We start from the raw sequence: 19,155 nt of genomic DNA, 5'->3' as shown, positions 1-19,155 counted from the left end.
TGTCCGCCCTAGTGGCGGGTGCACCAGGCGCACTAGCACTGCCAGCCTGTCCACGGAGACCTGGGTGGTGACGCTCCATGTGCCTCCACATGGGTGTCGTACCCAGGTGCCCCAGAACCTTGCCACGGCTGACCTGCATCCTGCAGTGGACACAGCGGGCATGCTATGGGTCATCTTGAGAGACCTCAAAATGCGCCCATACACCGCTGCCCTTGGCCTCCTGCGCCCTGGGCGCTGTGTTAGGCCTTTTCTCGCCGGGTGGCCACAGTCCGGGGGGGGGGCAGCCACCGCTGCCTGCCCACTGCTGCCACCCAACCCGCCCCTTCCGCCCTCCACACGAGAGGAAGGGCCTGGCTCCACTGGCAGAGGAGAGGCAGGCCTCTCCTCCACCACCTCGGCAGACCATTCCCCAGAGTGGCGGGCTTCACGAGGGGGGGACCCACTGAGCAGTGAAAGGATAGGGGGAAGGGGCCCCAGAGGAAGGGAGAACCTGGCTACATCACTGCCAGCTGCACGGTCCTCACCGCCCTCTATCTGCTCTCCCACATCCACAGTCTCCTCCACCACCACCACTGGCGGTACCCCAGCAGCACCTGGTGCCGCCGAGGAGGGACCCGCCACAGCCCTACTAGTGCCTATGCCCCTGCCGCGATTGCCGGCAGCAGGTGGGGGGGGGGGCAATCAATCCTGTGGATGAAACCCGGAGCTGGGGCAAAGAATTCTCCAATGGGGAGGACCGGGGTATCCTCAGGCTCCCAGCGTACTCTCCCTACTCTTTGTGCCACAGCCGCCGCAGGCACAGCCCGCACCTGGCCTCTCCCAACTATGCCTGTCATTCTGCGAGGCCTGGCCGGCACACGGCCCTCACGTTGCCCAGACATTGCTTAGTTAAGGAGGTAGACTTTAAGTGGAAGGCTGGAAAGGGGAAAAAATAATTTGGTGGGGGTGGGAAGGGGCAAAAAAAAAAGCCAATTGATTTGGAGGCGCCGGCGGGGGGGGGGGGACTTGGTAGGAAAAAGCCAATTGGGGGGAAGGGAAGACTTTTTGATATGGGGGGAAAGCCAATTGAAGTGAGGGGGAGGGTAACCTTTTGAAATTGGGGTCTTAAGCCAATTGGGGAGATGGGGCTGGGTAGTTTTTTTTGAATTGGGGAAAGGGTGGACCCCTGGGGTGGGTGGCATGGGCAGTTGGGTGGAGTAGTTGTGGGGTGGGGGGCAAGTCTTTTTATTATTATGGGGAGAATGGATGGGGGGAGGGCACAGCACCTACCGGGGGGGGGAGGACGCAGTCAAAGCTTGGGAACCTGCAAATCAAAGGAAACCCTTCTTTAGTGAACTGAACACAGTGTGTGGTTCTGGGGGGTGGTTTTCAAGTAATGCTGGGGGGGGGGACATCAACCTTGCAATGCAGCCTATTTAGTAACTTTGAATTTCACAAAACCCAAATTACACTTCCAGAATCCAGTCGCACTTTCACAGAACCCACCCACTCTGACTCTGCCCATGGAAAGCAAGCAGCAAAGCAAACACTTGATGGCAGCATGGATGGAAGGAACCTCATCATATATCTTCAAAACATAAGCGAAATGTCCCCAGGAAAACCTTCTTTGGTGAACTTAACACAGTGTGTGTGTGGTGCTGGGGGATGGTTTTCAGGCAATGCTGCTATGTGGGTAAGCACTAAGCATCAACCTTGCAATGAATGCAGCCTATAGGAACTTTCAATTTCACAAAACCCAAATTATTGCACTTCCAGAAACCAACTGCACTTTCACAGAGAGAACGCACTCTGCCCAAGGCAAGCAAGCAGGCAGCAAACACTTGGCAGCATGGAACATCATCATATATCTTCCAAACATAATGATCTGGGGTGGGGCAGGGTGAGTTGTTGGGGGGAACCTGTTAAGAAACCACCTGCATGCAATGCAACACGCACAGCAGCAACCAATTTTTTCATCAAGCAAGACACAAGTTACACAACAGTACATGATCTCCAACGGTCCCTCCTCCCCCCACCCAAATTCATTTCAAAATAGGGGTGTCCCTATTTAAAACTGCCTAGGGAGGGAAGGGGGACAACAAAAGGTGCACAATTGCGCACGCACTAACCCCTCTTCTTCTGGTCCTTCTCCTGCCACACACTGCTCGTCATGGATGCGCCGCCGCCAGCCATCCACCCCTGGGCTGGGACACAGACAGGGCAGCCGCATGAGGCACAGGCAGCCGGGGTTGGTCAACGATGGAGGGGCAGAAATGAGGAGACAACACTATTTGTGTCGCTCAACTCACCCCCAAGCAGAGACAAATGAAATTAACAACTTTCAGAAAAGAAAAAAAAAACCGATGGCTGAGACCTCCAGGTGAGGTCGGAGGTGGTAGGCTACTGTGTGGCTGCAGCTGTGGGAAGAAGTGAAGGGATGGAGGAGAGGGAGAGAGAAGAGAGAGAGAGAGAGAGAGAGAGAGAGAGAGAGAGAGAGAGAGAGGAGGAGCAGCACAGAGGGGGGGGAGCTGTGATGTAGCAGCAGGGAGGGGGGATTCAGGTGTGGGGGGACAGCAGCAGCAGTGGTCCCAAGAGGAGGGACCAGAGGGTGTGTCTCGGGGGGGTGAGTGTGTGGCAAGGGGTCTAGGGTATGTAAAGGGAGTCAGGGGGCAAGAAGAGGAGAGACCAGAGGGTGTGTCTCGGGGGGGTGAGTGTTTGGCAAGGGGTCTGGGGTATGTAAAGGGAGTCAGGAGCAAGAAGAGGAGAAAGTAGAGGTTGTGTTGTGGGGGTTTCAATGTGGTAGGGGGTGTTGGAAGGAAGGGGAGGGGGCATCAACAAACAGCAAACAAAAAAGCTGAACTCAGGCAGGCAGCAGCAATGGAGAGGAAGCTGGATGGGAGGGGGGATGGGGAGCAACTGGGGTGGGGAGTCTTGGAGGAGGGAGGGTGGGGGGAGGCAGGGCCACACAGAGGGGAATAAATCAATTAATAACAATCAGAGAGAAAAGCCAATGAATCAAAACACCCAATTTAAATCAATGAAAAATCCAGCAGCAACAGAACTGGGCAGGAGAAGATCTCGGGGTGGGGGCCAACCAAAAAGGCCCACTCAACCACCAAAGGAGAAGCAAAAAGACAATAAACCAATTTCAACAATAATCTAGACTAAAAACCTCAGTCTCTAAAGAAGCTGAACTCAGGCAGGCAGCAGCAATGGGGAGGAAGCTGGATGGGAGGGGGGACGGGGAGCAACTGGGGTGGGGTGGGGTGGGCTTGGGGTTCTGGATGGGAGAGGGGAGGGCAGGAGCAGGCGCACAGAGGGGAGGGGAGCAATCAGATAATGCAAATGCAATCGAATCAAAGAAAACCAATTAAAATCACAGCACAGGGAAAGCAATAGCACACAAATTAATTAACAATTGAACCAAACAAAGCAACAAATATATAAATTAACACAGCAGAAGGAATAAATAACCCAATGGAATGAAAATCAAAAGGTGGGGTGGGGGAGGCAAGGCACAAATAATAACAGCAAGAAATGAAAGCAATGCAGAAGATGGGTGGGGGTGGGGGAGGGGAAGCCAAATAGTCAGAGGAGGAGAAATGAGTGAAAAAAGGGAGAATGAGGAAAGGAGAAAAAAGAAGAAGAAAAGCAACAGGGAAAGTTGGGAAAAGTTGAGGGAAAAGTAAAGAAGATAACTTTGGACAGAAAGACAGACAGACAGACACAGAGGGCAGATGGACAAAAGAAGGTGGCACAACAACACACACAGAGAGAGAGACACAGAGACACACACTATAGGACACAGTCAGGGACTCACAGACACCAGCAGCAAAGAGCAAGGGTCTCAGATGATAATCCCACAACTGCAGCCAAAGAGAATTTTCTAGGCAAGAGGCTTGGTTTATATACTAGGTTTGAAACTCCCTCCTTTGGGAGCCCCCACCTTTGCACTCCCCCCCCCCCCCGGCCAACAGGGTGCCAGCTCTCAACAGTGCAACAGCCAACAGCCTACCAGAGTGCAAGACTCATTCTGGCCAATCAAAGGATCAATAGCACAGCCAATGCAATGCCTGAAAAATAGCTTCACAAAATGGATGCCAGGAGCAAAAGTTGCAGGAAGGAGCCACAAAATGGAGGACACACTTTAAACTGTATTTAAAGGCCTATACAGGCCTATGGTGCATCCAAACCGGTTCAGAAAATCCGAACCGGTTCGGATTCGGTTCGGATCCGAAACGTTTCGGATCTGAAACACCCCCGGTTCGGTTCGGATCCAAACCGCCAAACCGGGCCAGTTCGGATCTGAATCGGTTTGGATCCAAACCAAATCGCACATCCCTACTGTTAACACTGTTTCAACAGCATGATATATCAACGATCTGAAAAGTAAAACAAGTTGCGTCCTTCAGCTCACTGCTTTGGCAGTTTTAGCAGGATGATAGTGTCAACAATTTGAAAAGCAAGATAAAACTGCATCTTTAATGAATGTGGTGATAGTATACAGCTGGTGCCTTAATGTTTTCACCATTTTCTTGGGAGACCAATTTGTAGGTGGCTCCACCTGATTAGAAGCATCTTAACTGATGCTGGACTATATATTCTCAAGCCTTGAGGCTTGGCAGTTAGTAAGTTTTTCCCCACTCAATAAGATGTAAGAGGAAAGGTTGCCTCTATAAAGATCGGTTTTTTGAGCTATTATTGCTGTTTAAGCTCAGAGAGGAGGAAAGGTGGTATGTATCGGTTTGTGTACAAGGGGGAGGATGCTATTAACATCATTACGATTATCTATGTAAGTCCTTGGTCAGGAGACTCACTAGTGTTTGTTTTATTGTTACAGAATGGTTGTGTTCTCTGATGAAGGATCATCCGAAATGGGCTCAAGAATCCCGGGTTAGCCTATAAGGACTCTTTCATAGGACTTTTTCCAGCTTGGCAAGACTTCATTTTCACTTAAGAAGTTTCTGTCCTTTTTTGTGATGCTATATTCCTCTACATGCATACTTAGACATTATCTACAATATTAGTGTTACTGTCACTCATTTAGGAATTTTCATCATTGTCAGAGTTTTCTCATTTTTTCATTATTCTTCATATGGACTAGTATACATTTTTTATATATTCATGCTGTTTTTTGCAATATCCATGTGCCTGTTCATATGTATATTCATTCCTTGTTATGACATTTGATTTATTCAATGAGTTGTAATATTTGGTTATATGCATGTGCAGATTTATCTGCTAGATTGTTGCTACTTTTTCTAGTTTCTCTAGACTACTGATTGGTATTGTTATTCATTACCCTTGACCTATAATATAGCATCTCAAGGATTGTTATATGGACATATGTGTCTTGCCTTTTTTCTCCATACAGATTTTTGGCTATTCATGCATTACTAGCAGTGCTTCTGCAACTATTGGCAATTTTCATGGTCCCTGAGTATCCACTTTTTGCACGGTTTCTTTCCTAATCATTTTTTCTCCAGGCATGAAGCTATGCCATTGCCTGATGAAGATGACATGGAGAAGTAGATTTTGGTGTCATCAGTGTAGTGATAACACCCTGCACCAAATCTCCTGATGATCTCTCTCAGTGGTTTCATGTAGATGTTAAAAAGCATTGGAGACAAAATTGAGCCCTGAGGAACACCATATAAAAGCCCTTTCTTTGAAGAACAACAATCTCCAGGAAACAACCTCTGAAATCTGGCCAAGAAGTATGAGCAGAACCACTGTAAAACAATGCCTCCTACACCCATCCCCCTCAGACAGTCCAGAAGGATACCATGGTCAATAGTATCAAAAGCTGCTGTGAGATTGAAAAAGACCAATGGAGTCATATTCCCTCCAGACACGTAATCGGGGGAGCAGGCAGGGCACGTTGCAGGGGGGGTGCAAAGAGCCTTCCATGCCCTGCCCCCCGCTCTCAACCACCACATTTCCAATTTTTTTAAAAAAATAAAAATTCCCCCATTCAATCCCAGCAGGTGCAGGCATGCAACTCGATCTCTGGTCTGGGTGCCGGGTGGCAGGTGCTCTCCCCTTGCCTGGTGGATGTGGAAAGCGTGCGCAGTGCTCCCTCCCCGCCCTGGGCTACCCCGCTCCAGGCATTCACTTGCCAACGTTGCTGATGCTTTTCAAGCAGCGTTTGCTTCCTGAAAGCGTCTATTCCCCCCTCTCTCCCTCCATAGAGGGAAAGAAAGGAAGAAGAGATGCTTTCAGGAAGCAAGCCTGCCTGAAATGAGACCGAAGAGCTCACTCAGGCTCTTCGGAGCTTGAGGTCATGCCCCTTTTTGTGATGTCACAAAGGGTGTGTGGCCACATGCAGAGGGGCATGGCCTCGAGCTCTGAAGAGCCCGAGCCAGCTCTTCGATCTCATTTCAGGCAGCAGGGGTGTAACTACTATTAGGCAAGGGGAGGTGGCTGCCTGGGGGCCCCCACGCCTCGAGGGGCCCCCCAGAGGCAAGTCACATGTTGTGAAGTGTGTTTGTGTATCAGCGAGGGGCCCATTTTAAAATTTTGTCTCTGGGCCCACTCTGGCCTTGTTACGCCCATCAGGCAGGCTTGCTTCCTGAAAGCATCTATTCTCCCTTTCTCTCCCTCTCTGGAGAACGCATCGGCAACGTTGGCAAGTGCTTGCTGGAGGGGTGGTTCGGGAACTGCCCGGAAGTAGCACCTGGAAACAGTGCCCGATCAAGAAGGAAGGGGCAGCAGGGAGATACGCTGCCGCCCCATGGCTTTCACAACAAACGGAGCGCCGGCATATCCAAATAGAAAGCTTTGCTTTTATATTGATGCTCCTCCACGCAGGAAACTTTTTTGGTGGTTTGCAAGCAGCCTGGGCGTTAGTGCTGTGTTTGCCCACTGTGCTGCATCATCATGCATACTACACACTTGACAAATCAGGTAATATCTGTGTTCTTAAAAAAGGGAAGAAGATGTTTCTGTTGGGAAACCGGGAAACCCTAATCCCAGAACTGTGAGAGAACTGATTACTCAGATGAAGGGAATATTATACTCTGCACATGTTCAGAGTTACTCTTATGCCACGTTTTCCACGGCAAGCAGTGTGCTGTAGCTGCTCTGCTGAAAAAGCCAATGAAATCTTATATGACATTAACAGAAGCTTAGTGTCCGGATCAGTGAATCCCTATGGGACAAGATTATTAGTTTTAAAACTTCTGTAAACTGCTCTGAGCCTATCAGAAAGAATGGGATAGAAATCTAATAAATCAATAAACCATTAAGTAGAAAAAGTTGAAAAAACACTATTCCATAAATCTTTTTTAAAGGAAAAGATGCATGCCCATCAAGATGTGAGCCTCAATCAAATGAACACTAGTAGTGCTTTATGCACTGTACCTGTTATCTGCATTTTTATTATGAAAAGGTTTCAACACAGAGAGTCCTTCCCTCCCCCCGCCTTCTGCAGACAGTCATAGTGAATATATACAAGCCTAGGGAATAAGTGGTGATCCCTGGATCTTGTGTGTGGGGCTGTTCATCCACATGGCCCTTGGCTCCTAATCCTGTTTAGGGGTCATTTGGATGAACAGCCCCCACACAGGATCCAGGGGTGCATGGCACCAGGAGGGTGCCAGGATATCCCCCATGCACAATCCAGGGATGTGACAAGAGGGCATCAGGACACCCAAGGAGAAAATCCTAATGGGTGCACTTTCAACATGCCCCTCCTTTCTTCACATGTACTGGGGCTGGTATTGTTAGTACTCCCCCCTCATAGGAGTTAGGGAAGCTGTCTGCCTGAAATAATCCCTTTGCCCCATAAAGACTGTTCCCATTATTTTATTTTTTACATTTTATATCCCGCTCTTCCTCCAAGGAGCCCAGAGCAGTGTACTACATACTTAGGTTTCTCCTCACAACAACCCTGTGAAGTAGGTTAGGCTGAGAGAGAAGTGACTGGCCCAGAGTCACCCAGCAAGTCTCATGGCTGAATGGGAATTTGAACTCGGGTCTCCCTGGTCCTAGTCCAGCACTCTAACCACTACACCACGCTGGCTCATTAGTCACCTAGCCTCTGTAACTGTTTTATGGGAGCTAATAGGAGATTGGAAGCAAGCGTTTAACTCAAACATATCTCTGCTTTGAATTTATTTTAAAGATAAAATTAAAACAGGTGTCAAGGCAGACTGTGATCTTGCTCTTCTGAGTGTAGAAAGAAGAAACTGAAAAAACTGACTTTGATCACATCATAGACCAATTTGCATCTGTGAAAGCAAAGAAGGTATAGTTATAATTTTCAGATAGTTCCATAATTTGTTAATTAAAAGATTAACGAGCTTGACTTGCATTTTTGAGCTGATATTATGGTAACGTTATCTGAAAGATGGGTGTCAGATGTTTGGACAGGGGCACAATTTCAGTAATTGCCTTAGGCGCTATTTTCCCTAGATATGCCTCTACACACACACACGTCTTGAATTGTGTATATTGGGGTTTTTTTTCCTGGTTGGAAGGAGGTTTGACTTGGTTTGGATTGCAATTGCATTTTTTAAAGTTGTGTTTAATTTAAAATAAGTTCAAATAGGGGTTCTGTCTCTGGGAGGGATCCCTGTTAGATAGGTACTAGGTGGTTAGGAAGGGTCACTTAGCCTAGTGGTTTTTTTAAAAAGTCTTTTTTTAATTCCAAAGATTCCCTCCCCCAGCCTTTTTTTAAAAAACCAGAAGCCTCTCCATCCAGCCCTCTGTGCCAATTTCTCACCCCCACCCCCCAACTCACGCCTTTAATTAGAAACCTTAGACCCACCCCAGTAGTATTATATACATACCTGGGAGGAGCCTAAGTAAGGGCAAGTGAAGCCACAGACTAAGTAAGGGCAAGATGTATGGGCAGAGTGAAGTCAGAGCCTAGTAAGGGCAAGACGTCATCAAGCCCCGCCCATGGAAGGGCAAGATGTCATCAATCCCCTCCCACTGATGGGCATGACATCACCACAGTAGGGAGGAGTTGTAAACCCTCCAGAGAACATGCCCAGGCATGCCCAGAGCCTCCTGTACCATGAGCCCTACCCACCTGACATGTGAGGACCAATAGGAAGGAGTTCCCAGCCAGCCGTTCAAGGCTTATAGTGTTGCTGCTGCATGGAGTATCCTACAAGGCTTGTAGCATAGTCCCCTTTGCATAAAGGTAACAATTCTACTGTTTGCTTGTGGGTTTGATTATGGGATCTCCTCAGAGCCCTAATTTGGCAACAAATCAGCCAGATTCTACACCTAAGCCAAGAAAACGCTCTATTAGCACCAGTTCAGATGATGAAGGACCTCCTGTGAAAACCTATGCTGAAGAACAAGCGGAGACAAGGGAAATATGGCAAGAGATCCTGGCAACCATGGCAGCTGAGCCACAGGTAAATATATTTTACAGGCTAGGTTTTGAAGGGGTGTATGTGTGTGTGTGTGTGTGTGTGAGAAAAATGACATTAAACTAATAGTCTTTTCTTGTCTCCCTTTAGAATTCAGCCCTTTTGAAAAGTCTGAAGCCTTCTCGTGAAGCAATGCAGAAATTTTTGGGTCTGAATATCAATGAAGAACCTTATATTGCCCCAGCGAGGCGTAGAGGGGCTATGAAAAAACTTGTGAGAGTTGTTATCTATGGAATTATGAATTATTGCCTGAGGTCTTATGCCAGGGATGCCTGTTCTGGCTGCAGCATTCGTGCCCCGGGTCAAGAAGCGCATGACTGCTTACGTTACTCTGAGAATCAAATTGCTACATTTATTAAGAAGCTCTGTTCTAAATTGTGTCTTAAATCATTTTTCCACCTACTTGTCTGTTTAGGGTATGCAGTAAAATGTCTGGTTCTGACCGAGGAAATAGTCCACGAATCTTTAATTATTTTTACTAAACTGTATACTTCTGATAATCCACGGAATGTTCTGGACAATATTTTGAAGCCGGGAGATATGGCATTGTATTTTTTTGTGAATAATGTGATACAAGAAAGAGAGTATAAAACATTTCTGAAGTCTCTACCACCTCAATAAAGATGATGATTTTTAAGCTAAAAAATATGGCTGTCTGTCTCCCTGCATTCATGAGTGCTGGAAGGGTGGTGGGGGGAGCAGGCTGCTGTCAGGAGATAAGACAGTAGCCTGTGTGCTGGTCTGTGTGCGAGAAGAGGGGGGGGGCTGGGGGAGGCTGTATTTTAAATCAGCCCTGTTAGCCAAAAAGCATGAGAGCAGGGTGGGATTAGCAATTAACACACACACACTAATTAAAGGCATCAAAATTACTGTCCTGTAGATGTTAGAGAAGGCTAGCAATCTACACTTGGCTTTCTCTGAAAAAATAAAAAATGATTCCGAGAGAGAGAAAATGGAGCTTGTCTCCATTCTTTCTGAAGTTAAAAGCAGCAGTCATAAGATAAGACCTCTGTTAGGTCTCCAACAGAAAAAACTCCGTTCCTGTTGAGCATAGCAGCATGCAATTAACACATAGACGTTAAGTAAAGACATCTACATTTCTGGTTAGAGAAATCTACATTGGGTTTCTGTGAAAAGAAAAAAGAAAAAGGCATTTTAAAAATTTTCTGGTATTAAAAAAAACAAAAAACCGCCAGTGTTCTGCTATCCAACATGCAGATCTGTCCCCACCCCCCACCCCCCAAGAAAAACTACTGTCTTTTAGGTATTAGCCAGTAAATTAAGGACTGTGTTAAATAAAAAAATGATTCCGAGAGAGAGAAAATGGAGCTTGTCTCCATTCTTTCTGAAGTTAAAAGCAGCAGTCATAAGATAAGACCTCTGTTAGGTCTCCAACAGCAAAAACACCGTTCCTGTTGAGCATAGCAGCATGCAATTAACACATAGACGTTAATTAAAGACATCTACATTTCTGGTTAGAGAAATCTACATTGGGTTTCTCTGTAAATAAAGAGGCATTTTTTAAACAGTTCTGGTATTCAAAAAAAAAACAACCCGCCAGTGTTGTGGTATCAAAAAACGGTCATAATTTTTTAAAAAAAGTGTAAGAATTAGATAACACCCGGAGGGTCTCTTTGTGTAAGAAGGGGGTGGGATGGGGTGGGAGTTAGAGAGGGATGGTCAATGCTGTAGATTTACTATAGGCTAATATTCTATAGAGCAGCTATGCAGACCAATAGAAATTTCACCCCATCCTTGGTTTTCTAAGAAAAAACCATACGTTCTGTACCCCTCGATAGCTATTGGTGCATATTCTATAGGGTTTATGCAGACCAATCCAGAGGGTGCCCAGCCCTTTCTGACGTGAACCCCCTGGGGGTTTAAATGCTTGTGCTACACCAAAATTTTTCCTCTTTCTCTCCGCAAAGACCCCCCAAAGAATCAACAGGAGGTAAGTACATGGCCAATTTTTTTCTTATCAGTTTATGACCATGTGCTCAGCCTTGCTGAGCCGTTACATTTTTAAATATGTTTCAGAACTGAGCTTTCTATAATTAAGGAATTGTTTAAAATGTCTTCTCCTTGCCTTTCAAAGCACATATTCTGTCTTTTAAAATCTCCCCTCAGAGTTTTGTTTTTTTATTATTATTAATAGTTAAGCATGTGCTTAAGTATTAATAGTTAAGACTATTTTAAAGTATGGGCTGATGGTGATTTTAAATATGTTTCAGAACTGTATTAATAGTTAAGACTATTTTAAAGTATGGGCTGATGGTGATTTTAAATATATTTCAGAACTGCTCTTTCTATAATTAAGGAATTGTTTAAAGTGTCTTCTCCTTGTTCTGTCTTTTAAAATCTCCCCTCAGAGTTTTGTTTTTTTATTAGTTAAATGTTTTTATTAGTTAAATGTTAAATAGTTAAGAATGTTTTAAAAGCACATGCTTTTTATTTAAGCTTACAATAATAATGATTATGTTTAATAGTGTTCTATGTTCTTCATGTATTTGAAACCCCTCTCTCTGCCACAGAAACCCTTTTTCACTCAATTATTGTCATTATCCCCTCTTCTCTGACCGTTTTACACCCCTCAAGCCTAGTCACTGCTTCCTCCAGCATGCCTCAAATGCCACCCCCCCAACAATGTACTCTCATCCAAACACATGCTACCCCCACCACATGTGCTCTCATGCAATCACATGTGCTCTCACCCTACCATGTGCTATCCCTCCACACCCCTCCTCCTCCCTCCCCCCCAACATGTGCTCTCTCTCTTCTTCTCTCTCTGTTTTAAATGATTTATATATATATAATTCTTGTATTTCAATTCCCCTGTTCAGTGCAAACCGCTCTTTTAAACTATTCCTGCCTTGAAGCCATGCTTTTTATTTAAGCTTACAATAATAATGATTATGTTTAATAGTGTTCTATGTTCTTCATGTATTTGAAACCCCTCTCTCTGCCACAGAAACCCTTTTTCACTCAATTATTGTCATTATCCCCTCTTCTCTGACCGTTTTACACTCCTCAAGCCTTGTCACTGCTACCTCCAGCATGCCTCAAATGCCACCCCCCCCAATGTACTCTCATCCAAACACATGCTACCCCACCACCACCACCACATGTGCTCTCATGCAATCACATGTGCTCTCACCCTACCATGTGCTATCCCTCCACACCCCCTCCTCCCTCCCCCCAACATGTGCTCTCTCTCTTCTTCTCTCTCTGTTTTAAATGATTTATATATATAATTCTTGTATTTCAAATCCCCTGCTCAGTTCAATCTGCTCTTTTAAACTATTCCCTCAGAGTTCTTTTTTTTTTTGAATAGTTAAACATACATTATGTATGTGCTTAAATAAAGTACATACAATTCATAAAAGTAATTACAATTAATTATTTTGATATATTCTAGCCATCCATGTATATCTATGGCACAGGAACAGCTTGCTTATGCAACTAAACATAGAACTATGGATACATCAGACTATGATTCAGCAGGTATTGATCATAATTAATAGGTATTATTATCACATATTTGTGAATCATGTGTATTAGTAAGTTTATATATATATTCTGTCTTCTATAGATGACTTTATACTTACACAGCGGTCTAATTCACCCATGTATGAACCCTTAACTCCCCCTTCCGAATCAGAAGAACCGGAACCAGAACCAGGACCGGGACCGGAACCAGAACAAGAACCAGAAGCAGAAGCTCACAGGGCACAGTGTAAATAGTAGTAATTATATATCCTATATCTGGGAGCTAGATTTGTACATGTGTATGTGATATACCCTGAGTAACTGTATATTGTTCTGATTTTAGCCAAATCAAATACCTCAGCAGGAAGTGTGAAAAGAAAGCAGCTGTTTGAGGGTAAGAAACACATATGTTCATTATTCGTATTAGGATCAAACAGTTACAAACAGCTTAACAAAGAATCTTCCTCTCTCTTAACAGTCAAACAAGTACCAGAGGATTTGCCTGAGCTCCTTATCACAGATGAAGATCTAACAGGTTAGGTAACATGTCCTAACTAACACATTGATGATGTATATATGTTATAGGCTATTAGTTTAACAAAGAATCTCCCTCTCTTCACAGCCAACCAAGTACAAGTGGAATTACCAGAGATCATTATCACAGATGATGAGGATCTTACAGGTTAGAAAATAAAAACCCCTAACTAACACATTGATGATGCATATCAACAATGTGTTAATAGGTTAACAAATAATCTCCCTCTCTTCACAGTCAGCCATGTGCCAATGGTTTTGCCAGAGATTGTTATCACTCATGATGATCTTCCCGGTAAGAAAATAAAAACTCCTAACTAACACAATGCTGTTTAAGCATATATGTTATAGGCTCTGTGTAAATGTATATAATTTCTATCCTTTCTTCTATATTATAGGTAAGCCCAAGGTCTCTGCAAAGCAGGGGCAGCCGTCTGCAAAGGGATGCAATGGCAAGTAACTTTTCACTCTATGATAGTTTATAATTATGCAGTTGCAAACAGGTTAACAGAGAATCTCACTCTCTCCACAGTTAACCAGGTAGCTGAGGGTTCTGGTGTTAACAATAGCGTACAGGAGCTTCCAGGTAAGAAAATAAAAACCCTAACTAACACAATGATGAAACACATAGGCTCTGTGTAACAATATTTTATTTATTTTTAAACACAGGGGAGCCTGGTACCTCTGAAGGAGGGAGAGTGAAAAGAGCTTTGAAAAGAAGACATCTTGGCCAACGTAAGAGATACAAAATATTAATCCCTAATAAATTTATTCATTCCATTTCTATACCACCCTTCCAAAAAGTGCACAGGGTGGTTTACACAGAGAAATAATAAATAAATGAGATGGAACCCTGTCCCCAAAGGGATCACCATCTAAAAAAGAAACAGGATAGACACAAGCAACAGTCATAGACCTGTATAAATAAATATATTCCTAAGCTATAAGGTCTTGAGGGATAAACGTATGTATCTTTGTTCTTGTTTATAGCTCATCAGTCAGAAGGAGTTCCTCCCGTGAAGAAATCAAAAAAACAGGAACATGAGGAATCGGGTAAGTGATCTATGTATTAGAACCCAGCCCCTGTAATACCTTGGGTAGCAACCTTAACACATAATTATGAGTTTTGGAGATCCCCCAGGTGTATTAGTTTTTAAAAAGTGACAAGACTTATATCAGTAGCAGGGGTGTGGGAGTTAGGGCTTATAGTTTTCTAATACCTGTGTATGTGTTCTTGACTTTAGAACTTGCTGGTGATGCTGTGCAACAGCGGCCTGACCAAGCCCAGGTGCTCATATTTGCAAAGGAGCTAATGGAAGCTGGTGAACGTCTAACTCAGTTGAGCCACAAGATAACAGAAAATGAAAAGAGCATCACAGAGAAGCAGAAAATTGTCACGAGGTTCAAGCAGTACCAATCATGCATAACAGAATTTCTGGAAGGAGATGTCAGAAGATACAATCTGCCTGGCATGGCTGACTTTCTGAAAGATATTAAAAATGAACTGATGTATCCCTATAGCAAAACTACATTTGCCACACAGTGGGGAGGTGGTAGGACACTAAACTCTGATACACAAACTGATTCTGATTCTGTACAATCTACAGAAACAGAAGCAGAAACTCTCCCTGAAACACAGAACACTGTTGATTCAGTTGTGAGTTACCACTCAGACACTGATGATGGTGAAGGTGGGGATGTGTACTTAGAGCCTATCAGGAATTGGGAAAGGCTCAACAACCGCTACAGAGCCCGTGAAATGTATTTTGAATTTCATTTTGTGAATTTACATAGAGCACGCTCCTATCATGAAGCCCTTGCGGGCATACACACTGCCATCCAGAGTCTATTAGACACTGTAAATAGGGTGATAGGCCCCAATGATTATGTTCAACTCCGATTACAGGGTGACCGCCTGAATAATCCACTGTTTATGGTCAGAAGAAACAGGAATGAGTTAAATGCTGAGGAATACTTAACAGCCATTAGCAACTTACTCCAAAGTTATGCTGAAATCTCGGGGGATGATACTTTAAGGTTAAATGTCGTAATAGTAAACCCTCCAGAAGGGGGCTCCCGAAGATCCATAATGACCATCCCTTATAGTTCTATCATAGAGAGAAAACAACAACATTTGATTGATGCTCATATACAAGGTACCAATCTCTGTTTTGCCGGTGGCGTGCTAGCCCTCATGTCAAATAGTCCTACACTTGAACAAATAATAGCTGATGCTGAGAAAATGCACACGGACCTTGGTTGGTCACATCAGAAAAAGGTTTCCCTAACTGATGTGTCAGCTGTTGAACAGTATTTACAGGTCAAGATACCCGTTGTTCACTGGAATGGCACTAAGTGGGGGATTTTTAAAACTGATGAGCAGAACTACACAGACACCTGCTACATGCTGCTGTACAATGATCACTATTATGGGATTAAGAATATTGGTGGGTTCTTTGGGTCCAGAAACTTTTGTCAGATATGTAGTACACCCTATTCTCACACACATGATTGTATGTACACGTGTCGGCGCTGTTTGAGAAAAGAGTGCCCTAAAAAAGTAGGGAGGATACACAGGTGCCCCACATGCAAACTCCAGTGCAGATCCAAGGCCTGTCTAACCATACACGAAAAACTTGCATCAGAGGATAAGGTAGATTGCACTCTGAGAATATTATGTTCAAAGTGTGATCATTATGTAGATTTAAATCATGAATCTAAAAGGGTGTGTCAAGGGAAACAGTGCCGTACCTGTTATGACTATTTTGAGGGGGATATTGAAAATCATGACTGCTACCTAGGAAAAATTAAGCAACCTAAACTATCAATCAGATATGTCTTTTATGATTGTGAATGTAGACAGGAAAGTGGGGTACATATACCGAATCTAATTGTAGCAAAAGCTTTTAAACAGGAAACAGTAAAATCTGTTCCTAAAAAGAAATGGAAGCCCGCTGGTGAGAGCTGGGAATTTAAGGGAGACACCTGTCTAAAGGACTTTATTCGGACATTTACCTCAGACCTGAGTTTCAAGAAAACCCATTTCATATGCCATAATTTCCGTGGATATGATGCCTATCTAATCCTAGGGGGGATACTCAAGGAGCGGTTTGATGTTGATTTGATTACTCAAGGTGGCAAGGTGATATGTATAACTATCAAAAGATTGGGTATAAAATTTCTGGACTCCCTATGTCATTTACCAATGGCCCTGGCAAAGTTACCCAAAGCCATGGGCTTCCAAGAGGCTAAAGGATATTTTCCCCACTTCTTTAATACAGAAGAAAATTGGGAATATGTAGGGGAAATGCCTGACCCCATACATTATGGTTTTGACAGAATGATGCCCAGTGAAAGGTCAGCGTTCCTGGCTTGGTATGAACAGAACAAGTCAAACACCTTTGACTTGCAGAAGGAACTGGCCTCTTACTGTCATCAAGATGTAAACATCTTAATGCAGGCCTGTACAAAATATAGACATGAGCTCATAGAGATGACCCTCCGAACCGTTCCTGTGCGCAAGGGTAAGAAATGGGTCTTTGAGTGTGTGGGTATTGATCCTTTTCAATACCTCACCTTGGCTAGTGTGTGCTTAAAAATGTATCGCTACAAGTTTCTTGAGGAGGGCAGGATTGCCATACCCTCTCCAGATAATTATCACAAGCAGTGTAAAAGATTCTCCACACCCTCTATTCAGTGGTTGGCATATATAGAGCAGAAGGAAAAGATAGATATTCAGCATGCTTTGAAGGGTGGGGAATTTAAAGTTGTAATCCCCAGAAACCTAAGGTATGTTGAAGATGAAGCCAAAGAGTATTACCTCGATGGCTATGCTGTCATAGAGGGTAAGAAGACAGCCTTTGAGTTTAATGGATGCTTTTGGCATGGCTGTCCCCAGTGTTATGATTCGCAGGCCCAGCACCCCCTGCTGGCCAAAACATATGAATTTCTTCACAATGGTACAGAAAGAAAATCAGCTGTGCTAAAGAAGATGGGTTTTGAAGTCAGATCTATATGGGAGCATGAGTGGAATAACATCCTAAGAACCTCTGCAGAAGTGCAGAGTTTCTTGGCAGAGCAGCAGTTTCCAGAGTCTCTGCAGCCCAGGGATGCATTATTCGGGGGTAGGACCGGCTGTGTTAGCTTATATTACAAAGCAAAGAGGGATGAACAGATCCATTATAGGGATTTTACCAGCCTGTATCCTTTTATTATGAAACAGAGAGAGTATCCTCTGGGGCATCCCAAAATCATTTATGAGAACTTTGGACCCCTCTCTGACTATTTTGGCTTAGCCAAAGTGAAGGTCTACACACCCCGGGGACTTTTTTTCCCCGTACTACCCGTCAAAGTGGATGGGAAACTCATATTCCCTCTATGCATGACTTGTGCAACTACCAAACAGTTGGAAGAATGTGAACACACGAATGAGCAGCGGGCACTTACTGGTACATGGTGTACAGTCGAACTGATGGAGGCTATGGCCAGGGGGTATAACGTTGTGAAAATCTATGAGGTGTGGCATTTTGAAAAAAAATCTGACAAACTCTTCACAGGTTATATCAATACCTTTCTCAGGCAGAAGCAGGAAGCATCGGGGTTTCCCCAGTGGTGTGTTAGTGCTGAGGATAAAGAGAAATACATCCGCGATTACCATAAAAGAGAAGGAGTGCTCTTGCGCCAGGATCAGATTGATGTCAACCCTACAAAGCGTCAAATTGCCAAATTGTTTTTAAATTCTTTGTGGGGTAAGTTTGCTCAGAGAACAAACCTGCCTAACACATCCATTCTGAGGGACCCTGATATGTTTTTTCACTATCTGTTTTCAAATAAGTATGAGGTTTCAATGTGTGAATTTATTGATGATGACACATGCTGTGTTTGTTGGAAACATACCCAAGACCGCATAACAACCTCAGGTACCACCAATGTTTTCCTAGCCTGTTTTACAACAGCCTACGGCCGTCTAGAGTTGTACCAACTGTTACACAAACTGCAAGACCGCTGTTTATACCACGATACAGATTCTGTGATATTTGTAAGCCGTGAAGGTTTGTACAACCCACCCCTCGGTGATTTTTTAGGGGAGCTGACCAGTGAGCTGCCCTCAGATCAATACATCACTGAGTTCGTGAGCACCGGTCCTAAATCTTACGGGTACAAGTTGTCTGGGGGCGAAACCTGTGTAAAGGTGAAAGGAATAACTTTGAATTATGCGAATAATCAAAAAATTAATTTTGACACTCTCAAAGATCTTGTCTTTGCCTACACTGCTGGTGAGGTCCCTCCCCGTGAGATTGTAGTGGAACAGAAAGGTATAGTAAGGAACAAAAAGCAGTGGACGCTCGAAACAAAAACTCTAAGGAAAACACAGAGGGTTGTTTTTGACAAACGTGTCATTGTTAACGGGTTTAAAACAGTGCCTTACGGTTTTTAAATGGATACCCGCTGGCAGCACCCCTTCTCAGCCATTCTGGCTGGTCCTAGTAACTGTGGCAAAAGTTTTTTTATAAAAAACATGTTGGACAATGCTCACTCTGTCCTATCTGTTGTTCCTGATAAAATTGTATGGTGTTATGCCTGTTGGCAGCCTCTGTATAAAGAACTGGCCTGTAAATATCCAATCATTACCTTTGTGAAGGGTATACCCTTGCAGCTGACAGATGATGAGCTGTTACCCCCCAATAAAAACTGCTTTCTGGTACTGGATGACCTTATGGCTTCTTGTTCTGACAACAGTCAGATTGAAAAGGGGTTTACGCAATACGTT

At 44.2% G+C, this 19,155-nt stretch overlaps 1 protein-coding gene and 3 long non-coding RNA genes across 4 annotated transcripts in view; all 4 read left to right on the top strand.

Annotated features, from left to right (window-relative positions):
• LOC128346635 (uncharacterized) overlaps nt 1–5,322 on the top strand; it is a 74,486-nt gene extending 69,164 nt beyond the window's left edge. The window contains exon 2 of the long non-coding RNA XR_008317096.1: nt 4,820–5,322. This is a non-coding gene — a long non-coding RNA (uncharacterized LOC128346635). The remainder of the gene's footprint in view (nt 1–4,819) is intronic.
• Nucleotides 5,323–9,069: 3,747 nt separating this feature from the next.
• LOC128346099 (uncharacterized) lies at nt 9,070–10,011 on the top strand. The gene is made up of 2 exons (XR_008316781.1): nt 9,070–9,350; nt 9,456–10,011. It is a non-coding gene; the product is annotated as an uncharacterized LOC128346099 (long non-coding RNA).
• Nucleotides 10,012–11,176: 1,165 nt separating this feature from the next.
• LOC128346100 (uncharacterized) lies at nt 11,177–13,022 on the top strand. Its single transcript, XR_008316782.1, has 3 exons — nt 11,177–11,316; nt 12,781–12,866; nt 12,955–13,022. It is a non-coding gene; the product is annotated as an uncharacterized LOC128346100 (long non-coding RNA).
• Nucleotides 13,023–13,053: 31 nt separating this feature from the next.
• On the top strand, nt 13,054–15,296 carry LOC128344042 (uncharacterized). Its single transcript, XM_053293475.1, has 11 exons — nt 13,054–13,098; nt 13,195–13,245; nt 13,330–13,386; nt 13,474–13,533; nt 13,624–13,680; nt 13,784–13,837; nt 13,918–13,971; nt 14,055–14,120; nt 14,376–14,438; nt 14,630–15,139; nt 15,292–15,296. The coding sequence occupies exons 5-11, from the start codon at nt 13,638–13,640 to the stop codon at nt 15,294–15,296; spliced, it is 795 nt and encodes a 264-aa protein (XP_053149450.1). The 5' UTR covers nt 13,054–13,098; nt 13,195–13,245; nt 13,330–13,386; nt 13,474–13,533; nt 13,624–13,637.
• Nucleotides 15,297–19,155: the final 3,859 nt, after the last annotated feature.

This window comes from Hemicordylus capensis, chromosome 2, assembly GCF_027244095.1.
Source record: "Hemicordylus capensis ecotype Gifberg chromosome 2, rHemCap1.1.pri, whole genome shotgun sequence".
Taxonomy (NCBI): Eukaryota; Metazoa; Chordata; class Lepidosauria; order Squamata; family Cordylidae; genus Hemicordylus; species Hemicordylus capensis.
The sequence above is the reverse complement of the archived record's forward strand: the minus strand, read 5'-3'. Positions and strand labels throughout refer to the sequence as shown.